The sequence below is a fragment of the Equus caballus genome, chromosome 2 (genome assembly GCF_041296265.1).
Source record: "Equus caballus isolate H_3958 breed thoroughbred chromosome 2, TB-T2T, whole genome shotgun sequence".
NCBI classification, from domain to species: Eukaryota; Metazoa; Chordata; class Mammalia; order Perissodactyla; family Equidae; genus Equus; species Equus caballus.
In genome coordinates this window covers 58,269,533-58,291,414 of record NC_091685.1, presented here as the reverse complement: position 1 = coordinate 58,291,414, position 21,882 = coordinate 58,269,533, and the positions used below count along the sequence as shown (strand labels likewise).

General features: G+C 54.5%; 1 protein-coding gene across 9 annotated transcripts in view; it reads left to right on the top strand.

The window, feature by feature from the left end:
* The window catches only part of LOXL2 (lysyl oxidase like 2), an 89,659-nt gene that overhangs the window by 63,886 nt on the left and 3,891 nt on the right, over positions 1–21,882 (top strand). For all 9 annotated transcript variants that reach the window (XM_001914854.6, XM_070256068.1, XM_023636163.2 and 6 more), the window contains 6 exons: positions 1,927–2,078; positions 8,789–8,956; positions 10,863–11,028; positions 13,945–14,188; positions 19,679–19,794; positions 20,967–21,103. In XM_001914854.6, coding sequence (XP_001914889.4) covers positions 1,927–2,078; positions 8,789–8,956; positions 10,863–11,028; positions 13,945–14,188; positions 19,679–19,794; positions 20,967–21,103 — 983 coding nt within the window. The remainder of the gene's footprint in view (positions 1–1,926; positions 2,079–8,788; positions 8,957–10,862; positions 11,029–13,944; positions 14,189–19,678; positions 19,795–20,966; positions 21,104–21,882) is intronic.

Here is a 21,882-nt window from a genome sequence, read left to right as displayed (position 1 = left end):
ATTGAACACATAGCCATCTGAGTGCAACGTGAAGCAGAGTGCTCAGTGGGAGGCTTCATGAGGGCACCCAGCTTAGATGGGGATCAGAAAGGCTTCTCTAAGGAAGTGATCCTAGCCTTGAAGGATGATTAGGAGTTACCTGCTGAAGAGAGGGAGAAAGCCGGTCCAGGCAGAGGGTTCAGGCAGAGGGAAAGGCTCGGCTCAATGGAGCAGCCAAAGGAGATGGGTAAGGCTGAGTGGGGAGGAGGAGGCAGAGCTGGAACTCTAAGTGGGAGCCCAGATCATACTGGACCTTGTAGGCCATTCCATGACTGGATTTTACCCTTATGGGCAGTGAGAAGACATTACAATGATTTAACACAGGGAGCGACATGATTTAATATGCATTAAAAAAATCTCTTGGGCTGCCATGTGCTGAATGTTTTAGAATAAGCAAGTGGAGGGAGACTAGAGGCTGTTGCCTTCATCCAAAGGGGAGAGGATGGGGCTGGACTAGTGTTGTGGTGGCAGAAATGAAAGGCACTCAGATTTTGGGGGGGCGAACAGAATGTGGTGAGGGATTGCTTGTCAGCGATGAAGGAGGTGGTACCCGAGATGACCTCTTGGTTCTGGTGAGACAACTGGCAAATGGAGGTGCTGTGTCCTGTGATGGGAGGCATGGTGGAGAAACAGATGGAAGAGTCAACTGCTGGCTGTGGAAGTGGAGAGAACAAAAACAGACGACTCTTCCAAGAAGTTTGCCCTGAAATGGGGAGGAAAGTGCCAGGCCAGAGGGAAGTGTGGGATCAGGGGAGGGTCATCGTGAGGATGGGAGATTTTAGCACATGTTTGAGTGCTGAGGAGCAGGACCCTAAGGAGAGGAGGCCGGTGAGGATCAGGAGAGAGAGGAGATCGTGGGCAGGGCCGGGTCTAAGACGGGAGCCGATGCAGCCCAGAGCTACCGGCAGGAATTGGGCTGTGATCCATCTCGACAGGCTAGACAGAGGAGAGGTCATTTGGTGAACTGAGTTGCGCCGACACTGGTCAGGCTGGGAATTCTCTTCCCAGCAGGGGGAGGCTCCCTTGGTGTCTGTAAGAGAAGCTTCTCCATGCACTCACCACAGGTCACCTGCTGGATGTCTTCCATCTCCCCCTCCAGCTCCACTCCCCACCCTTGTTCACATTGTCCAGTGCCCTGGGAGGCTCCTTGGGTGTGCCCAACAAGGGGCACTGATGGGAGACTGGAGGTGGCGAAAGGAGAGACACCAGATAATTTGTTTTCCCTACAGGGTCCCTGCCAGCAGCTATGTCCCTCCACCAAAGATAACAGCTCTTATCAGGTGGCCTCTCTGCACAGCTCCTGTGCTCTCCTGGGTCAGATATTGGCATCCTCCCCTCACTCCTGCAGGTCTACGGGTGGTGTCTGTGCCCTAGTGCCATTAGCCCTGGACTGTCCTTTGTGGTTTTGTGATTTCCCTACACTCTGTCCATACTTTTATTCTTAAAAATCTTTTTCTAACTCTCTTCAAGTCATCCAATTTGAGCATGCCATCTGTTTCCTGCAGAGACCCTGACTATACAGCAATAGTCACCCCTTCCAGATTCATAAATGCAGGGGACATTAAAGTTGGGAAGGAAACTTAGATGTCTTCTAGTCCAAATCCTTTAGTTAAGTAAGAAAACCAGTGTTCAGAGAGGCTGAGTGAGTTGGCCAAGGTCACACAAGTTAGAAGCAACCTTTACTGGCTCTTATGGGAGAAGTGGATCTAAGACAAGAAGCAATTCTCTCCAGGGAGAAGAGGCCCGGGTCACCGAGCTGATTATGGGAGGCAGCTGGGAGAGTTTTGAGGTTGGGAGAGGCATGTTCTTATTGTCTGGAACTTTCTTCCCATTCTGGAAACTTTCCTTTGGAAGCTTTGATAGCACATGTTTATTTTCCTTCCACAGGGATAGGACCCATCCACCTCAATGAGATCCAGTGCAATGGCACTGAGAAGTCCATCATAGACTGCAAATTTAACATCGAGTCTCAGGGCTGCAACCACGAGGAGGATGCTGGTGTGAGGTGTAACATCCCTGCCATGGGCTTCCACAAAAAGGTGAGGAGCCAGCCACCCAGGGGGACTGTGCTCTGGTCTGGTCCCCAAGGCCCTAGAAAGTGTAGACCAGGTGACCTCACGCCGAAAGTGTCTAACAGGTGGTGTTAGGGTACTCTGATGATGAACGCAGACAGGGCTCAGGCTCTGCCACCGTCACTGTTAATGACATTGTCACCTAGAATTCGTTAAATGTGCCAAATGCGAGAACATACAGAGAAGCACCAGCGTCCTTAGTGGCAGATGGTGGGTGTCCATGTCCTGCACTGGGACTGGACACAGTGTGATCGCAACTCGTCCTTTCTGTGAGGTACTCAGGGTCTACGGTGCCTGTGACACCTTTGGAATGGGCCCTTGTCAAAGTCCAGAGGAACCACATCCACAGCAGGTCTGCAAACCACCCAGATGTGAGCACAGTACAGACAGTATCTTGGGACAGAAGACTGTATTTTGGTAGCTAGAGGGGAAGAGGAGGGGACCTCAACCGCATCACACCAGAAACACACCCCTCCCTTCCTGAGACGGGGTCTCTAAGAACCTACATTGTGTCTCCTAGCTTGGGTGACCTCTCCCAAGGGGTAGCAAACAAGGTGAAGTCCTCTTTGCTGGGAGATCTATCTACTGCTTCCAAAAGGCCCAGTAAATCCTATTTATCACACTTCACAAGACCCTGAATTTGGTTGGGTCCTGTGCATCCTCTGGCACAGGGCTGGCATGTTGGAAGAGCTTGAATGCTTATTGGAAACATGAGTGGAGCAGACACATCAGAGTGCAGGATGGTTCCCCAGTCGGGTTCCTGCTCTGACAGTGATCTTGACCTTGGCACCTGCATGCCAAAGGCGCTAGTGAACTGGTCAGCCACAACACGCCTCGTGCAATTCACTGCCCAATGGGGCCAAAGTTGTGAATTCAAAAGCACTCAGCCAAGCCGTGCATTTGCTTGTGAGTAAGCAGGAGTGAGGGCTCAGAGCTGTGGGGGAAGGCTTGCCATGTCGAATTGCCCAGCAGCATTCCAAGATAGGCATAATGGAGCTGTAAAAGCTCACATGCCGTGAGGCCCAGCGTGCTGTGGCACCATTCACTTCAGACAGATTGGAGTTGGGTGGAATGGGGTTTTCAACCCAAATGAAAAGACCTAGGCCAAAGAAAGTGAAGTTTTCCAGAACTGCTTTCTGGCTGGTAGAGCTGAGCCAGGTCGTGTGCCTGGTCATGGCAGCGGAGGTAGCACGTTCCCAGCACGAACAGCCCTCGCCCTGCCGCAGGCCCTCCAGGCTCAAGGAGGCGAGCCTGCGCTCAGCATAGGGCGTGGGAGAGTTTTACACCTGGATCTGCCGTTTCTCTCCTCCAGGGAGGAAACGGGGAAAGTCACCCAGGAAGGAATTCCTCTGGGCTGTGCCAGTTCTCCACACAGAGTGGGTCAGGCTTCTGCTGGCCTGGCTTGGGGCTCCCAAAGGCATTGGCAGCCACACTGGGCAGAACAGTCGAGACCCCTGAGTTTTCTCACTGTGTTAGTGTGCTGGGGCTGCCAAAAAGAAACACCACAGACCAGGAGGCTTTCGCAATAACAATCCGCTGTCTCACGGTTCTGGTCGGCTTCTCCCGAGGCCTCTCTCCCTGGCCTGCAGACAGCCGCATCCCCACGGTGTCCTCACACAGCCTTCCTTCTGTGCCCTGGTGTCCCTGGGTCTCTTCCTCTTTCTGTAAGGACACCATTCCTACTGGATTAGGGCCCCTCCACGTGACCTCATTCAACTTTAATCACCTCCTTTAAAGCCATCTCTCCAAATACAGTCACACTGGGGGTTGGGGCTTCAGCATATAAATTTGGGGGGAACACAATTCAGTTCATAACGGTCACTCACTAGCTGATTCCTTAATTAGTCTCTTTGAGGCTTCAGTTTCCTCCTCTGAAAATAAGGAGGTAAGAGAGTTGATTCCTAGAAAAGCCAATTGACTTTTCTATTGAATGGCTCATAAAGGCCAGCCTTGAAACTGGGTGGTTTTGTCCATTCAGCCAGAGCAAAGCCTCATTTCTTTCATTGCTGGGAGAGAGGAGCCAGTGTGGGAGGCTCTGGGAATGGCAGGTGCATCTACCACGTGAGCTGATCCACCCAGGGGTGCCGACACCCTTGCCAACCTCCGGTTCCCCTCTGAACTGGGCCTGGCCTGGCCTGGTAGCAGGACCAAGCCCATGTGAGGAACGTGGGGTGGAAAGTGCCCGTGCTTCCTTTCATGTTAGCATCTGGGTTGTGTTACCTGACCTCTTACCCCCCACCTCCAAAAATAGGTGTGGGATTGGCTAACCACAACCTTATCAAAACACAGTGCAACCTTGCCATCCTCCGCTGGCTGGAGGTGTTTTGTTTTCTCTGTTCATGCTTAGAAAAATTCAGCTGCCTGCACTTCACTCCCTTATTTCAAACCCCATACTGCTGCCATCGAGAACCAAAGGAACTGGAAAAGGGAAATGCCTGGGTTGTTTTAAGAAACTTTGAGAAGGATCGACCTTTCCTGGCTTCCTCACTGGATGGTGTGGTGGAGACGTGAGGGCCAGAGGCTCCTGGCTGACCTCGAGGCCTCTTGGGGCTCCACTGGTGCTGGTAATGTCAGAGCACCTTAGCTGGTGAGCCAGGCAATTGCAGAATGCTGGGGCCCGGGAACCGGGCCCTGGGAATGGAGAGTTGTGTCCTGAGCTGTGTTAGAACTTCATAGCCAACCTCTCTTGCGCCCTCCAGTCATGTGTAGAAGATAAGAAAAGTCCCCCAGTGCATCTAGATTCCTTCTGGAGCAATGGAACCTGCTCCCTGTCACGGCGGCTGCTCCAGCCCACTCAGCCCTCTGGAGCGCGGCAGCAGTGTGGAGCCTGGGGAAGTGCTTCAAGGAGAGGCGCCAGCTCACCACTGATGACCATATGTTTTCCTTGCCCCAGAGTCACTGTGCAGCCACGGTCCTCAGCCACAGCCTCTGAGACTTCTTCTGGCTTTAGAATACAGGATAGGACACTGCCACATAGTTGGCCACCTTTCGGGAGGGCTACACAGGCAATGGCGGACAGGGTAGAGGGTCCTCTGGTACCCTCCAAAAGAGAACCTTAGAGACAGGAGCCTTCACATCAAGACCTAAACTTGGGCGCTCCACCGCCCTCTGGTAGCGGGAAAAAGTATGAATGGTGGTTCTTCAGGCTCCTCCATCCTCATCTTTCATTGACCTCAAGGGATCCAAATGAGGCCAGTTTTGGGGAGGCAGTGGCCCATGAAGGGGGCAGTGGAGGGAGCCATCTGCCCCCAGAGCAGCCAATAAGGCAGGGCACAGTCCTTAGGGAATTCAGACACCATAATTAACCCAATTGAAAGTCATTCTGCCTTTTCTCATCACCGCCTGCTGGCAGTCAGAACTTCAGTGCCAACCAGTCCACTGGAAGGGTCCATGCCCACGGCTTCCACCTCCCCAGGGTGTGCCCACTGTGCGGGCCCTCAGCTGCAGCAGGCCAGGCGTCGGGAGCAGGAGACGCAGGTGAAGGGAGAGGATCCGGCCGGACCTCCCCAAGAGCAGGGAAGCTGCTCGGCAGGACTCACGTTGTCAGAGGGCTCAGCCCGAGGCTGCGCTGTGAGGCCGGCAGCCTTTGTCACAGTCCCCACTGTCCGTCTGTCCTGGACACACAGTGTTCTGGGGCCTACGGCCAGCCCAGGAGGCTGGAGACTCAGGGGACCAGGGCTGTGGGGATGTGCATGAGGGGTCAGCAGACTGCTTCTCGCCGAGGCTGCGGCAGCCACCCAGAGGTGACCTGAGATGGTTTCACGAGGCACACAATTAGGTGCCTGAGTGAGTATTCTAAGCCTCAGGGGTCAGTGTGACCCCAGTGGGTGGTAAATGCCTCAGAACACCTGGGCCAGGCTCCGGGACTGGACCTCCCAGCACGAGGGCCCCACCTCGGCCCTCACTTCTGGTTCGGTGGGCCCTGCTTTGGGACAAAAGCGTCCCTGGAGAAGGGGCTTATGCAGGTGGTGGAGACACTAACCTTCTCTGAGACTCCCCTTTCTCACCTGTAGGATGGGGAATGAAATAGTACTGCTGCCTCCCGGGGTTGCAGTGAGGACCGAGTCAGCTGATGTCCTTAAGGGACTTGCAGGGCCAGGGACACGGGCAGTGCTCCACGGACTCCAGGGACACTGGGAGTGCTGCTCATTCCCAGCTCCCGGCGCAGCCCAGCACACGGTCAAAGCTCAGTAAATGTTGGGTGAAAGTGGATCCGGTGCAATCCGCGCCATCCATTTCCTCTCCTGGGCGTGCTGGCACCACCAGCAGAGTGCAGTGAGCTCGTGAAGGAAGTACACGGTGAAAACCAGGCCTGTGTTGGGCAGGCTGAGGGATGTCGGGTTTTTGGCAGATTCATAGATTAGGAGTAGAGTTTTTACAGTACAACAAGTCTATGTAAATGTCTTGAAATAAAATTCTCAAGTCTCAAATAAGCAGAGGGGTCAACCTGGGTTCCCCAGAGACGCCCCTGATGGGTTTAAATGCACACCCTCCCCCAAGGCTGCTGGCCCTTCCTAGGGTGATGGAGCCGGGTGGCTCATCTCCTGCTCCTGCCTCCTGCTGAGGCTCAGGCCCTTCTGGGACTTTCTCGATGGCTCTGCTTGTCGTATTTGTTTGTGTTTTTACACATGTCCAAATATATATTAGTCGTGGGTGCTGTACAGTCCATATCCAAGACAGCGTCCAGAGCCCACCTGCACCCAGCTCCAGCACAGAGGCACCGCGAAGACACATGCGGCCGCCCGGAGGCCAGCTCTTCTGCCTGCTCTGACCCCTTTTGCCCCCTCTGAGGAGACTTTTGATTTCCGATGTGACTCCCATCCTAACCATGGTCATTGCTAAGAAGATGTCCAATATTTCTCAAGCACTTCCTGTGGCCGGGCCCCATCTGAGCACCTTACATGGACTGTCTCATTTAATTCATCCACTTGACAACCCTGGGAGCTAGATCCGCCATCAAGGCTGCCTTCCGCTCCTCTGCTTGCCGCTGACTTCATTGACCCCCGAAACCCTAAGTCCTTAGTAAGAATTAAGACTCGTGACCTAGGGGTCATGACTCTTGCAGCCCTTAACTCCATCGTAAGAATTAAGACCCATGACCCAGGGGTCGTGTTATTGCTAGGGACTGCTGAGGGAACAGCCTGACATGCTGAGGAACAGTTATTCAGTCATTCCTAACGTTTGTGAGGTGCAGTCTTAGATACTGACCACACAGGAAACCACCCAAATGCAGCTCTGCCCTCTGGAGCTCACGTTCCGGCAGAGAAGGCAGATGGGAACACACTGTGAGTTAGCGTAACTGTAATTGTCTCAAATGCTAAGAAGGAGATGGCCGGCGACGATAGTGTGTAAGCAGGCACTGATCCCAAGAGGAGGGAAGTATTGTTAGATGAAAGATGAGCAGGGGTCAGCCAGGCAAAAGGGGCTCTGTATGTAGTGGGCTTCATTGTGAAATGTGTGGCTTACTGTGTGACATGGTCAGGAACGTTAAGTAGCCACGGAAACTGAAGGAAGACCCACGTGCCTGGAGGTCGGAGAACAAGGATGAGAGAGACGCAGTAAGCCTCAAGAAGAGAGTCGCGGAGCACTGGAAGCCACTGACGTGTTCTAAGCAGGGGAGGGACATGATCAGGTGTGTTTCAGAGATGACTCTGGCTTCTGAGTGGAGAATGTGTTGATGAAGGCAAGAGCAGAGGCAGCGAGAGGTGTTGGTGCCTGGAGAAGGGGTAGGGATGGAGCTGGAGGGCAGCGGGCCGACTGGAGACAGGCTCGGAAGACAAATCCACAGAGGAAGATTTTGCCAGGATGTGGGGGTGAGAGGGCGCTGTTAGGATGGCTCCTGGACTTCCGGCTTGTATAACAGAATAGATTTGGGATCAGCAAGCTACAGGCCAAACTCACCCCCTGCGTGTTTCTGTAAATGTGGTTTTATTGGAAAACAGCCGTGACATATCATCGGTGGCTGCTGCCACGACAGAGGCCATGTGGCCCACAAAGCCTAAAATGTTTACCTCCTGGGCCTTTATGGAAAGTTTGCTGCCTGTGGGGTAAATGATGGTGACTTCAGCTGAAATAGGGAACAAGGGGGAGAGAGGGCACAGGTTTAGGTGGAGAGACAAAAGATGACTAACTCAGATTTGGGGTCTCCAAGGTGCCAAGTGGAACTGTCAAATAGGCAGTTGGCTCTATGGGTCAGAAAAGAGTTCTGGTGGAGAGCACAGCAGGGGCGCTGTGGGACGAGACGAGATCCGGAGCTGGAAGCAGCCAAGCAGAGTGTGGTGAGGAGCAAAGGACCCAGGAAGGCATCTTGGGGAGTCCGACCACTTTAAGGCCCCTTGAGGCATCCTTCCAAGTCCCTGAATCTAAGAGCAGCCCTGGCTGGTCGGCTCGTGGGGCGCGGCGGGGAGCAGAGGCAGATTCTGCGGTGGTGCTCAGTGGGGGTCAGCGGGCCTCCCCTGCTGCATAGGCTTCTAGGGCCCCAGGGTGCCTGCAGGGGGCGGGGACCTATATGTAATACCACGCTGGGCATGATGCTGGCATGCAGGGGGCTCTCAGTGATGCTGTTGAACCTGACTGTATCCTAGGCAGGACTGTCTGGCTTGGGGAACTTGGGACTGATGTGGCAGGGCATCCCCTCTGTCCCCTCCTAATGACCATGCCTTCCTTTCTGTCCATAGCTGCGCCTGAATGGGGGCCGAAACCCCTACGAGGGCCGGGTGGAGGTGCTGGTGGAGAGAAACGGGTCCCTCGTATGGGGGAAGGTGTGCGGTGAGAACTGGGGCATCGTGGAGGCCATGGTGGTCTGCCGGCAGCTCGGCCTGGGCTTTGCCAGCAATGCCTTCCAGGTAAGAAGCTGCAGCCTCAGATGCTTCCATCCAGTCTGGTCCTGCCCCTCACTAGTCAGACCTTGTCTTCATGAACCTTCCCCAGCTACCTGGGCAGTGGAGAGCAAAGAGCCGTTGACCGGCCGAGAGGCGAGACCCGCCTCTCGGCCTCAGCTCCGCCCTCACAGCCCTGAGTCCGTGGGTGGGGCATGCCCACCTCTCTCCGAGGTGGGGCCTCTGCTTCCCCACTGCAGAATGAGGGCCTGGACTCTGGTTTCACAGACCACACACCTCTGTGCACTGCGATTCACCCCGGGCTGAGGGCTGATCCTGGGGTGTCCTGATGTGCCTTTTGCAGAGGGAAGCAACTCACTCCTACCTGGCGGTAGAGACCATCTGGCCCAAGGCCTAGCACTCAGATGCCTTCCCTCGCTCTCTTGGAGGGCCCTCTGGCCAGAATACGCTCCCGAGCTGGTGTCCACACTCATACATTCTCCCACTGGCAGGCTGACAGCCTCTGAGCCCTGTCTGGAGCCCTTGTCGCAGGAGCTGCACCCTCCTCCCGCCGGCCCCTCCCTAGAGAGACTGACTCAGCTGAGGGCAGCTAAGCTTCTGCCCCATGGAAAGGCAGCAGAAGAAAGACAAGAAGTGCTTTGGCTTCAAAAGTCATTGCCTTCTGGACCCTACACTGTCAGGGGGCATTGTTAGAAAGAGGCTGTGGGAGGAGCGGGAGACAGGAGGCTGGGGTCTATTCCCAACTGCAGCCCCTCGGCCTGCTGCATGACACGTGGGCAAAGCAGCCGCCCTTCCACGCCTCAGTTTTCCTCCCTGCGATGAGATGAGTAGGCCCAGGTCCCGAGCATCCTGGCTCCAAGCGCTTTCCTTAAGCTTCTTACAGAACAGGAAAGTGGCTGGAGCCCCCCATCTTGCTTCACTCACCCCGACTCCAGCTCCTGTGCCCAGGTGGCCCTGCTTGGGAAGGGGGTTCTCAGGGAGAGACACGGGACAACTCCGCAGCCTTGCGGAACATGACTGCTGCCATGGGCTGGCCGGGTCCAGGGTAGGCGCTGAGTCCTGGGCTCCTCATCCCAGCATCCTGGAGGGACAGGCCTCTGATACGCTGCCTACGCCCTCTGGGAGCCCGGCTTCCCAGGGCTACACAGTGCGTCTGCTAGTGCTGCTTATGACAGGCCAGGGTGCGCTCTGGCTCTCCAGCGGGAGGGGAAAACAGTGCTCATGAGCAGAGTGGTTGTCCAGCTATTTTTGTTCTCTGTCAGCTCATTCTTAAGAGACGTGGGCCTCAGCTGGAGATGTGAGATGGGCTGGACCTGATATCAGTCCCAACTCTGTCACCGATTACAAGCCCTGTCCTTCTCTAGGCACCGGCTTTGTCTCTAGAGGATGAGGGGGTGTATCATCAGGTTATCTAGAGAATCAGAGCCAGGAGGATGTATGAACATCAGACTAACTATTGACATAAGTGAATAGATTTCTTCTCTCCTGCCAATTCTGATCAATTGGTAGTGTCTTCCTGGAGCACTGCGTTGAGAAGGATTCTGAGAGCACATTCAGACTTAGAGGAGAGAGTGCTATGATTGACTAGTAATGTCTGCCCTGGGCTCAGGATGAGACAGTTGGCAGCATGAGTTGCAGGTGCCAGCCATTCCTGACACGCAACACTGAACCATCGTTCGAGCAGAGCCTTAGCTGTGTTTTCCCAAGAGGGAGAGTGGCAGAATCCAAGGGTGAGGGTCTCACTTGCTTGGCCACCAACAAACTGTGTGACTTGGGTAAGTGACTCTTTGTGCCTCAGCTGTCTCCATCTGAAAAATGGGGTCGTAAAAGCTTGGGACTTTTGTGAGACAGAATATGAGGAAGTGACAGTTCAAGGTGACGCACTAGCCATTTCTTTTGTTGATTCGTCCAGGAGACCTGGTATTGGCACGGAAACATCGACGCCAACAAAGTAGTCATGAGCGGAGTGAAGTGCTCGGGAACGGAGCTGTCCCTGGCGCACTGCCACCACGACGGGGAGGACGTGGCCTGCCCCCAGGGCGGGGTGCAGTACGGGGCCGGAGTCGCCTGCTCAGAAAGTGAGAGTTCCTGGGGATCATCTCCCACCCTGCCCGCCGGGCTCCAGGAGGGGCCCAGCGTCTTACTGGTTACTCTTTGCAAGGCTCTGGGGCCTCTGCCATGAGCCGAGCAGAGGAGGGACGCAGACATGAGTTAGTGAGATGAGTCAGGGCAAGAGGCCCCGCCCCCGCCCCCCTGGAGCCCCGCCTGACGACAGAGTGCAAAGCAGGGCGGGAGGGCGGGGCTGGAGTTCAAATCCCAGGGCCCGCGGAGTCTGCTTAAGAGACCGGGGGCGAATTAGGTGACTGAGGACTTGTTCTCACCCGTCAGCCAGGCAGGTAAACCTTCCTCGGAGGATGTTTTGGAGGCGAGCGAAGCAGATGAAGCACGTGAGCCCGAGATCATTCCCTGTTTTCACACTCAGGAGGCAGTGTAGCTTCCTGGTGACTCCCTGGGAATCCCAGAGAGACAGAATACAGAAGGGCAACGGCGCCGGGATTCCGCATGGCCCAGCTGATGCCGTGTCCCTTCCATGCTGAGAGAGGACTGGCGACAGCCCCGTAGGGTGTTGCTCTCCTGGTCCCCGGACTCCGCGTTCCCCACCCCTGGCCGTATGAAACCACACCTAGCCGTCTCCCTCATGAATCTGGGAGGTGGGAGAGGTCCAGGATCTGGCCGGAGAACAGACCCCACTTGCCACTTATTAGCTGATCCTGGCAAAGTGAGTTCACCACCACGATCTACAGTCGTTCCTAGAAACTGGAAATCCGATGTGACAATGAATATGCGCAAGTGCTTACTAAACAGTGAGGCACTGTCATTTACCATCATGGAGAACTAGGGAGAAGATTAAACCTGAGCTCAGTCAGTTCCTCTCTCCCATCCACCCCTTTTGGACTCACTCAGCATTCCCTAACCCTCGTAAGCCAGGACTCTTGGCCCCAGTGCGAGCTTCTCCGGGCGGACATCACAAGCTATGGCACCCTGTCTGAGAGGAGAGAGCGAGTCGATCGCCCTCACCAGCCCCCAAGGGAAGAGCATCCACGCAGACAGAAGTAGTCAGGGCCTCTTGTTTGCTTACTAATTTATTTATATTTGTAATAGACCATCTTTTCCAAAAGGAAATTAAGATAACGTAAACCTAAATAAAATTCAAAGTAGTATAAGATAAAAGGAGATGAACAGAAGATAGGTGTTGGCAAAAAGGTAGTGGCTCAAAATGGAGCCGTAATAAAAAATATGCACTATGGAATCCTATACATTTACTATGAGGAGGTTGTAAATTTCACAGTGAGCTTCCTAGCAGCCAAAGGAAAGAGGGAAACCTGATCATTAATATAATTCACAGTATCCATGAAATCGAAACAACCTCATGAGTCACGAAAGGGCTGCTATTCTAAATACTTAGATTGAAGGGACTTTCTCAGTGGGAGCGCTGAGAGTTATGAACAATGCTCTCAGCACTGTCATGGCAGACCAAAAATGAGTTTCATGGGGCTGTTGCTGAGAGAACCGAGGCTCAGAACACCCTCCAATGACAGTGGGCCCAGCACGCTCAGCGCCAGCCATGTGGCGTCCGGGCGCATGCGCCAGGAGGAAACAGTTCTCAGCCCAGAGCCTCCTGATTGACGTCTTCCGCGCCCTACCCCACATCCCATCTGTTCTCCCTTTCATGGCCTCGCGCTTCCACACCCAGCCCCTGCAGGCAGATTTGCTCTCTAGAGGCTGCCGGCCCCATCAGCTGCAGGTGTTTCTTGCGAACCTGCTGTGCCCCAGTGTAGCCGGGATGGAGAGGGCCGCAGACGAGCGGGGGTGCGCACGGCTCCCGGGAACTGGAGGGAAGCCAAGCTCACAGACCCACACTCCCTTCAGAAATTTACAAGCAACTTGTCAGGAAACAAGATGGATGGATCTTGTAAATGATTCATATACAACATTTGTGTGAATTGAAGTGTACTAGAAATGTTCAGTGGAATCTCACTTTTCAAGGCAAACTTACAGTTAATCCTTTTGAAAAGAAGCTAAACCTCTGATACAATAGTTTAGTAGATCTAGATTGTGGCCATGGGTAATTTTTTAAACACCTGCTGTGTGCAGTGTGCTAATTGAATACATCAAGCTTGTTTTAAAAGATGCACCTGGGGGGAAAGGCTCACATAGGTCAAGAATGCCAGTGAAGACTGGGAGAACCTGTTAAGAAGGCCGTTAGGCACTACGCATGCGAGCCTCGCGAGGATGCAACCCTTCCTCCCGGCAGTTTCCCTTACAGGATAGAATCTAAAGAAATAATCAAGTTATACACACAGATTTGCTACAGGATGTTTGCCACAGCTTTATCTTTGTGAAAAATTCCAAGAACTGATGTATCTAAAAGTATGGGATAGGGTTATGAATTAAATATTATGTAGCCATGACATGAATGTTGCAACAGATATTTATTAACAAGGAAATATGTCAAGATATATTTTAAGTGAAACGGTATTAGCAGACTACAAATCTACATATGATACTACACATATTGGAAAATATATTTGTGTCATTCCCAGAGGAATCAGACCAAGGTATTAAGTGTTCTCTCTCTGGGTAGCACAATTTCATCGTTATTGTTTGCTTTTTATTGTGGAAAATCTCAAGCCACTCAAAGGTAAAGAGAAAAATATAATGAACTCTCACGTACCCATCGCCCAGACTGTCAACATTTTTGCCCCTCTGCACTGATAACTGCAGAGGTGTCCAGGAGGACTCTCAGAGAAGAAGAGAAATTTGGGGTAGCATTCCTCAAGGAAGATGACCTTGAGGGGGAGACCATGAGCCAGTTCCAGAAAGTGGCGCTAGGCAGGGCTAGGGTTTGTCCCAGCTCGGGAATCACAAGTAAAATACTTGGGAAGGGGTGGCGGGGTTTCATCTCGTTCCAACACCGTGTCTGCCCTCCCCAGCTGCCCCTGACCTGGTCCTCAATGCGGAGATTGTCCAGCAGAGCACCTACCTGGAGGACCGGCCCATGTTCATGCTCCAGTGCGCCATGGAGGAGAACTGCCTCTCGGCCTCGGCCGCCCAGACCAACCCCACCACCGGCTACCGGCGGCTTCTGCGCTTCTCCTCCCAGATCCACAACAATGGCCAGTCTGACTTCCGACCCAAGAACGGCCGCCATGCATGGATCTGGCATGACTGCCACAGGTAAGCCCTCCCTTCCATCACCACCAAACTGCCCTGGCCCGACATCCTGCAGGGTCCCGATGGGATTCAGAATCACATGGTCCAGGAGGCAGGCTTATCCTAAGATGGAGGGAGTTCGGTCTGCCTCACCGACCTTCCATGTTTACTGAAGCCGTTCCCCACTCCAGTTGCCCTGGCCCACCTCACCTTCCTGTCTTATCTCCAACACCCCTGCCATTAGGAAACAAACTTTGAGTACCTAATGCCCCTCCACTGACCTTTGGTCAATGGTTTTGTTTGTGTTCTGCAGGGTGCTTGGGGGTTCTGCAATTGTTGGACTCTGAGTTCATTCAGAAATCTATTTAAATACCAGGGTATATTTTAAATATCTGTAGGAAGACAGTGGGTGTGGAGACAAGAGGCCTAGGCCCAGGAGTCATGAGACCTGGTCTCCCAACCCAGCTGTACCTCTAACCAGCTGCATGAAGTTGGGCCAGCTGGGCCACATCACCCACGACCTGTAACGTCCCTTCCAGCCTTCAGTCTGTGGATCTGGTCCCAGTGCTATAAATTCCAGAAAAGAACAGAAGGAAACCCTAGAGCCAGCCCTAGCTGGAGCCAACGGCAGCTATCCTGCGCATCCCTCTGCCTTTCCTGTTTTTTTCTTTGCCTTGATTCTTACTCTAATCCAGACTCTGCTGTCCCTGCTTGTCACATTTTCCAGCTCAGACCTGAGCTGGCAGGTAGAGGGAACACACCTGTGGAAAGGAAGGGACGGTGGCCCCTGCTGTTCAACACGGCAGCAATCCTCCTGAGGCCACAGACTCCGGCCCCGCGAGTCCCCTTCTCTCTGCTCAGAACTCCTTCTACGCAAGAAAGCTTTTGCACTGGGTCCCTGCTTCTCAAAGTGAGGCCCGTGGGCTGGCAGCATCTGCCATCAGTGCTGAATCCCGAGCCGTGGCAGACCTTCGAGTCAGAATCCGAATTTTAACAGGATCGACAGGTTTCTGTGCACATCGAAGTCTGAGAAGCCCTGGGCTAGCAGATCGCTAGGTGTTCTTCCAGCCCCAAAATGTGGGGATCACTGTTGGGGGCACCAGAACTAGCGTGTATGGACCCCCTAAGTGCCAGGCACGTGGAACCCTCATTTCACGGGCAAGGGAACAGAGGCTCAGGGCTCCTGTGACGTGCCCAAGATAACACAAGCCGTGGTGGAGCAGGGGCCCCCACTCGGGCCGGTTCCGCTCCAAAGCGTGCATTTCCTGTTACCGCCACCAAATCTTCCTTAGACATCTGTCTCTGGCTTCTTCTTCCTGTCACACCTGTGGCCTAGTCACCTTCAAATCGGTTTTGGGATAGGGTTGTTCAACCGTTTTCAAAAGAAAGGACTATGATAGAATTTAGGGGTGCTGATTTTCCTTTATAATTATCTGTATGTGCTGAAAGTCATAATTAGCCAAAGAACTTTTGGTCTTTCTATGGAAGCATGTAAGTCTTCTGCAGGGCAGAAGTCAAAGACTACAATTAAAGTCCTGAGCACACTGGTGCCTGATTTCCTTTAGAGAACATGGGGTGGAAGCCCTGACACCGTGTGGCGGGGGGTCTGTAAGTAGACAGGAATGCATCTCTGCCCACAGATGGGGTCTGCCCGGACATCACATGGTAGGAGGCTCCATGTGGCATACACTTGCTCTCTGAGGAATGGTCTCTCCCCAGGAATACACATGGCGACATCATGGAAGTCTTTCTTCTAATCTGGAGCCCCAGGGACTCTGCTTTTCCTGTGGTCTGCTTTACTTCTTTGCTTACAGATGTTCCAATAAATGGTTTGGGAGGGATGGGTGGAAAAGAACGTGCTGGCTAAGCGTATGTCCCATCAGACCTCCCCTTCCTGGTCCATAACTGAGAACCTGTGACCATACATCCCAGGGAGCATAAGCGGGGCCCCCTGGCCTCCAGAGTCTTGGGGAATTCTTCAGGCTCTGTGGGAGGACCTTTCAACAGGACCCCTGGCCCCAATCCTCTGTTGGGTCCCTTCGGGAGTGTGATGAAACCTGGCCCTTCCTCCACTCCAAAGAATTATTTCTAGAAGATTTAACATCCTATGTCACAGATTTACAGACACACTAAAACTCATCTGTGGACCCACAGTTGAGAGCCCTGGCTCAAAGTCTTGTGAATGGGGACAAGGATCACTCCCTGTTCGATTGATGCAAGCTGAGGACCAGAGCTGTGTTCCTGGAAAGGTCTGAGATGAAACACAAAGATTGACCCCTCAGGAGCTTCCTCACCAGCCAGACAGTGGCGAATGCCTGGAGTTATTCCCTGTCGTATGCATTGTGCCCTTGGCTGATGATCTTGCTGAGGTCTTCCTCCTGCTTCTTGTGCCCCAGGGAGTTGGGGCCATACCTACGTAACTGGCCATCATGTCGTAGCTTTGACAGGGGCCAGACAAAGCTGGGCACAGATGCATACCAGGGCACGGAGCAGCTCTGTCCCTCCTGGTTCGTGACTCCTGCTGTGTCCCAGGGCCTGGCCCTCCCACCTCAGGGAAACCACAGGAGAGGCTCTGGGACAGGCAGAAGCCCTGGATGTCCGCTTCCATGGTGGACAGCCAGCACCAATGCAGCCCTCCGAGTCAGGGATGGCAGTGCTACCAAGGGGAGACCTTCATTCATTCTGCCCTGCCTCTCCCATGTGCAGAGCAGCCCCCATGTTGGGTCCAAGCCCCACAGATGTGATATGGCCTCTGTGAGCCAATTTTAGGCCCTCATCGCACCTGTGGGTCTTTGTTCCGGCCAGGGGACTGCCTAACACGTACAGAAGGCATGTGGAAGGCAGGGTGGAGCAAGCGGAAGGGCCCCTGCCCTTTGTAGCAGCACCTCCTGAGACTGGAACACACCCCCAGTGTTCTCTGAAATGGGGACAGGAGCATTGGCCCAACCACAGCTGAGCACCGGCCAGGACTGTCCACTCTGGAGGCCAGGGGATGTGTGGCTGGTGTGGCACAGGAGGAGGAGTGAAACATCTCCTCCATGGTGGGCATGGATTCTCTGACTGGGAGTTTCACTTGGGCCCCCAATGACCTAGGATAACCAAGAGCGTACCCAAACCTCTCGTCTTTCTCTGGACTGGCTGTGTCTGTCGTCCGAGTGGGCGTCTGGAACCTCCTTCCTCAGCTAGGACTGTGTCTCAGGATAGGAGGTAGAAGGCGTCCTGCCTTCACTGCAATGGCCTCCATCAAGTGTCAGGTTATTCTCACTCCCCTTTGCATTCTGGAATTTCTTTCCACGTAGGAGTTTTTCCATCTCTACCTCATGGATCAGGCCCCCTCTTCTACTTCCAAAGGTCAGGACACCTCAGCCTGGAAAGAGGAAGGATGCCCCCATCACCAGGACGCACCCTCCCACCTTCCCCGCAGCCCCATTCTGTATTGCTGGGCTATGTGTGGGGGTGGTGGAGGTGGGTGCCCCTGGGCTCCACAGCCCGCTGGCTGGCCCAGGGATGATGTCCACATAAGCCGGGGAGGTAAAGCGGAGAGGCCGCAGGACCGCAGCTGGCCAGAGTTGGGAGGCTCCAAACCAGCTGTTTCCCTGCCCGTCTTCTCAGGGGAAAAGCTGAAGAGCAGGAAAGACTCTTACATCAAGTCTGCAGGAAGCCGGGGAGCGGGAGAGGGCCAGCCTGACAGCCGCCCATCTGTGGACTCCGTCTGAATTTTGTTTAGACAACGGAACATAAACCATTTCTCTTCAGTCCCTCCAGCCGGTAAACATGGCAACATAAGCCCCTCTCTGAAAGATGCAGACATGTTTTAGGCAGTGAGTCAGACCTCATGTCTCATCTTGCTCCTTCAAGAAGCCAAAATAGACTCTTTCAAAGTCGTGGCTTCAGCGGCCACAAAACGCGTCCTTGTGAGTGTTCTCAGGGGCCTCTGGCCAGCACCCTTTTACCCAGAAGCATGAGTGACCTGGGAAAAGCCCAACTTAGGAACTTCTGACGTTATTTTTAGGATAAGCAAACACAGGAGGAAAGGAAAAAGAGCCTCTAACTTCCTCTCAGAAAACCTATCCTTGTGATTCCCCTCTTCCTGTGTCCTCTGCTGCCCGTGTTCCAGCGGACGGAGCCCGAGGCCAACAGCACAAGGCCTGGGAGGCGAGGAAGCCATTGTCAGTTAGGAATAATAGTAGGTAGGAATGGTGGTGGTGGTGGAGTAATAAAAATACTACTCCTGTTACTGCTGGGAGTAGTAGTAATAATGAGAGAGTTCACAGGTACCAAGAACTCTCTGTTAGAAGCCCCTTGTTAGATGTTTCTGCGACTTCTGTTCGGTCCCAGCGTTCCCCTGAGAGCGGGCCATGTGGCCTTGCCCTCTTCCCCGAGGAGGAGGCTCAGGTCACAGGTAAACAAAAGAAGAGATTCTGCTCCCCATTCCCTAGTACCTTGTTCTTCTGTGTCCCCATTTTCCAGATGTCCCTGTCATGACATCGAGCGTGTTCGAATAGTTGGGGACGCTCCTGATACACACGTTGCCGCTTGGGATGGGCCAGGCCAGCTGAGGGCTGCAGGAAGGCCCTGCGGCAGCACACGGCAGCCATGTCCCTCCTGGTTTATTCTGAACCAAATACATCACCTTCCAAGCATCTGCATCTGTTCTCAATTCCTCCCAAGCGAGGAGATGAGACACCATTGTGTAAACAGGCACCGAGCAGGGGCAGCCCGGGGCACAGCTCTCTGCCGCTCCCTTCCAGAGCCCACAGGGACGCCCTGCATCTCCGTCCCAGAACTCACTGCTCCTTCCAGGGGGCTCCAGAGCAGTCTTTCTCCCTCCTTCTTCCTTTGCTCAGTGCAAGGAGCACAGCTCCAGGCTGTAGGCGGCTGAGGTCGCTGAAGCCTCAGCTCCTGGTCCCGCCTCCTGCCCGTCTGTCCCTGGGGACATGAGTCCTGCTCAGGACACAGGCCCCGCTCATTAGTGCCTGCTCTTCCCGCCCCTCCACTTACCCTCCCCCTTTCTGTTCTTCCTCCCTCTCTACCATGTTCCCACTTTAAAAAGTTTTCAAAAGACATCAAAAAGTGACTTTTATTAGTCTATGGAAAGTATACCCAAAAGGAATGGGCTGTGGGAGCCACATTAGTGCCCAGGGGGTTTACTGAAAGCACTTAGGAAAAATAGCTTAGTTTATTGAGCTGCTTGTACCCCAGGCCTGTACGCGTCAGTTGCTCTCACTGGTTCCCACCACACCCCAGGCGTACGGACGTTATCAGTCCCACTTAGCTGATGAGAGACATGAGGTGGGGCAGCCCCGCTCTGGAGCCCACTCCTGTAAGCACCACCGTTCCTGGCTTTCACTTCCATCCTCCCTGTCCTCATGCCCTGTCGCCCACTTCTTTCCCAACTGCCACCCCTTCAGACCACGCGACTCAAGGTGTTCCCAGAGGCAAATCGCCAGCTGGGCAGCTGCTTGCAGGGGGCAGTGGCTCCAGAAACTGACTGCCAGGCCCTCTCTCCTCCAGGCACTACCACAGCATGGAAGTGTTCACCCACTATGACCTGCTGAACCTCAATGGCACCAAGGTGGCAGAGGGCCACAAAGCCAGCTTCTGCTTGGAGGACACGGAATGTGAAGGAGGTGACTTTGTGTGGGGGTGGGGAGCTTCAGAGGGACTCAGATGCTCCCACGGCTGTGATCACCTGGCCCAGAGCCCAGGCCTGACGCTGGACTCTGTCACTCTGGCCACTGCTGATTCTCCACATGACCTTTCTCCACTGGGTCTCCCATGGCAATGACTTGGGGCTGAGGGTGTGGGCAAGGCCTGGCTCTAAAGGCGCCTGGCTCCCCCAGAGTTATGCTGACGGCACTGGGGGTCCATATGGCTCCTGGGTGAGACCCAAACCCTTGGATGTGACACACAGTCCCCTCCCACTCTGGCTGCCACCACCTCTCTGTGTCACGGTGCCAAGTGCCCATGCCCCACAGGCTCTGGCCCTGCCAGTCCAAGCTCCAGCGACCCCCTCTGAGGTTCCCAGACTCTCTCGACTCCCCCAGGCAGAGAGTACTCTGCTCCCACCGCCAGTAGGCCGCCACATGTGCCCTGTGATCACCTGTGGGTGCCCTGCCGTCCTGCGCTTCTGGTCCCTTCAAGGGGAGACACGGTGACTCTTCTGGTGTACTCTGTGCCTAGAGTAGTGCCTGGGCACGGGAGCCTCTCAACAACTGAGTTAGTCCCTCACGTGGCCTGCCACTGACGTGCCACAAACTCACACAGCAAATAGGTTTTGAGCACCTACTATGGACCGGACAAGGGGCTGACCCAGTAAGAGTCAGAGAGACGAACCAGACCCGAGCCCACAGCCAAGTGCGAATTCTTCAGAGGGAGACAAGATGACCCCCACACTAAGCTAAACAATGGACACTGGAGCTTTCCCAGATATGCACGTGCTTCATTCCCAGGCTAATGATTCCTCAGAAAGGCCAGGGTGAGCCAGAGTGGCCAAGGAGGGCTTCATGGAGGAGGGGAACTTGGCTGGGCCTGAAGAGGGGGATGGGATGTGGGTAGGGGATTGAGTGAGGGATTCCACTGAACGAGAGCAGATGGGGCGCCAAGCCCAGATGAAGCAGAGGTAGGGGTCTTGGGGGAAGGAAGAGAGATTCTGAGGGGGGGGACATCACCCACTCAGCAGGGCTTCTCAGGGCCCTTTGTGGAGAAGGCGGCGCAGGGGGCAGAGGAAGATGCTTCGGGCCGCGGGGCCTTGGATGCCGTGGATGCCTGGTGACCGGCTTCCCTCTGCCCCTGCCTGCAGACATCCAGAAGAGTTACGAGTGTGCCAACTTTGGCGAGCAGGGCATCACCATGGGCTGCTGGGACATGTACCGCCATGACATTGACTGTCAGTGGGTCGACATCACTGACGTGCCCCCTGGAGACTACCTGTTTCAGGTGAGGAGTGTGGGAAGGGGTTCCAGGCCCCTGCTGATGGGAGGAGGGGTCTTCTCCCCAGCAAGAGGGGAGCAGCCTCCTTCCTGTTGGTGCCCAAGCACAACTCGTGCATGGAGGCTAGGCTGTCTGAAGTGCGGGAGCGCCACTCCCAGGGCCCTCACGGTCAGTCAGGCTACCTGAGTCTGGGGGACCTGCGGGCCAGGGGGATCTGCAGCCCTCCTGAGACGCTCACACCCTGTCCAGCTAACACCCAGGGCTGACAAGTCAAAGTGCAGCTGCAGGCCAGGAAAGTGTTCCACAGAGGCAAGCTGTGGAGCCGTGCTCTCACAGCACCCCGGTTTCTCCCAGGGCCCTCACCCTGCCTCGGTTGTGCTGTCGAGGCTGAACGCAATCTCATAAAGAGCTGTTCCCTCGCAAGTGTTTGTGACTTGCCTCTCCCAAAAAAGTTTGCCTCATAAAAGAGGATCTGCAGAGGGGACATTTCTCCCACGTCGTCGTGCAAACAGCTGCAGGCTCCAGCCAGGGCCCAACTGGTGGGGGAGGCGGGGCGCCACGTTCCCAGGGCTCCCCCTGCTGGTGCTCAGGTGCGCTCCTGCCTACCACCCTCTCATTTCTCCCACATGTCCACCCATCCTGCTTCCAAGCTTGCCCTGTTGGGTGGCAAAGTGGCTGACCAGAAATGTGTCATTCTGCCTTGAAAGCTTTCCCAAGGGGACATTCAGCCAGCCGAGGGCTTGGTCTATGGTCCCCACCCCGTAGACAGCCCTGGGAAGAAGGAA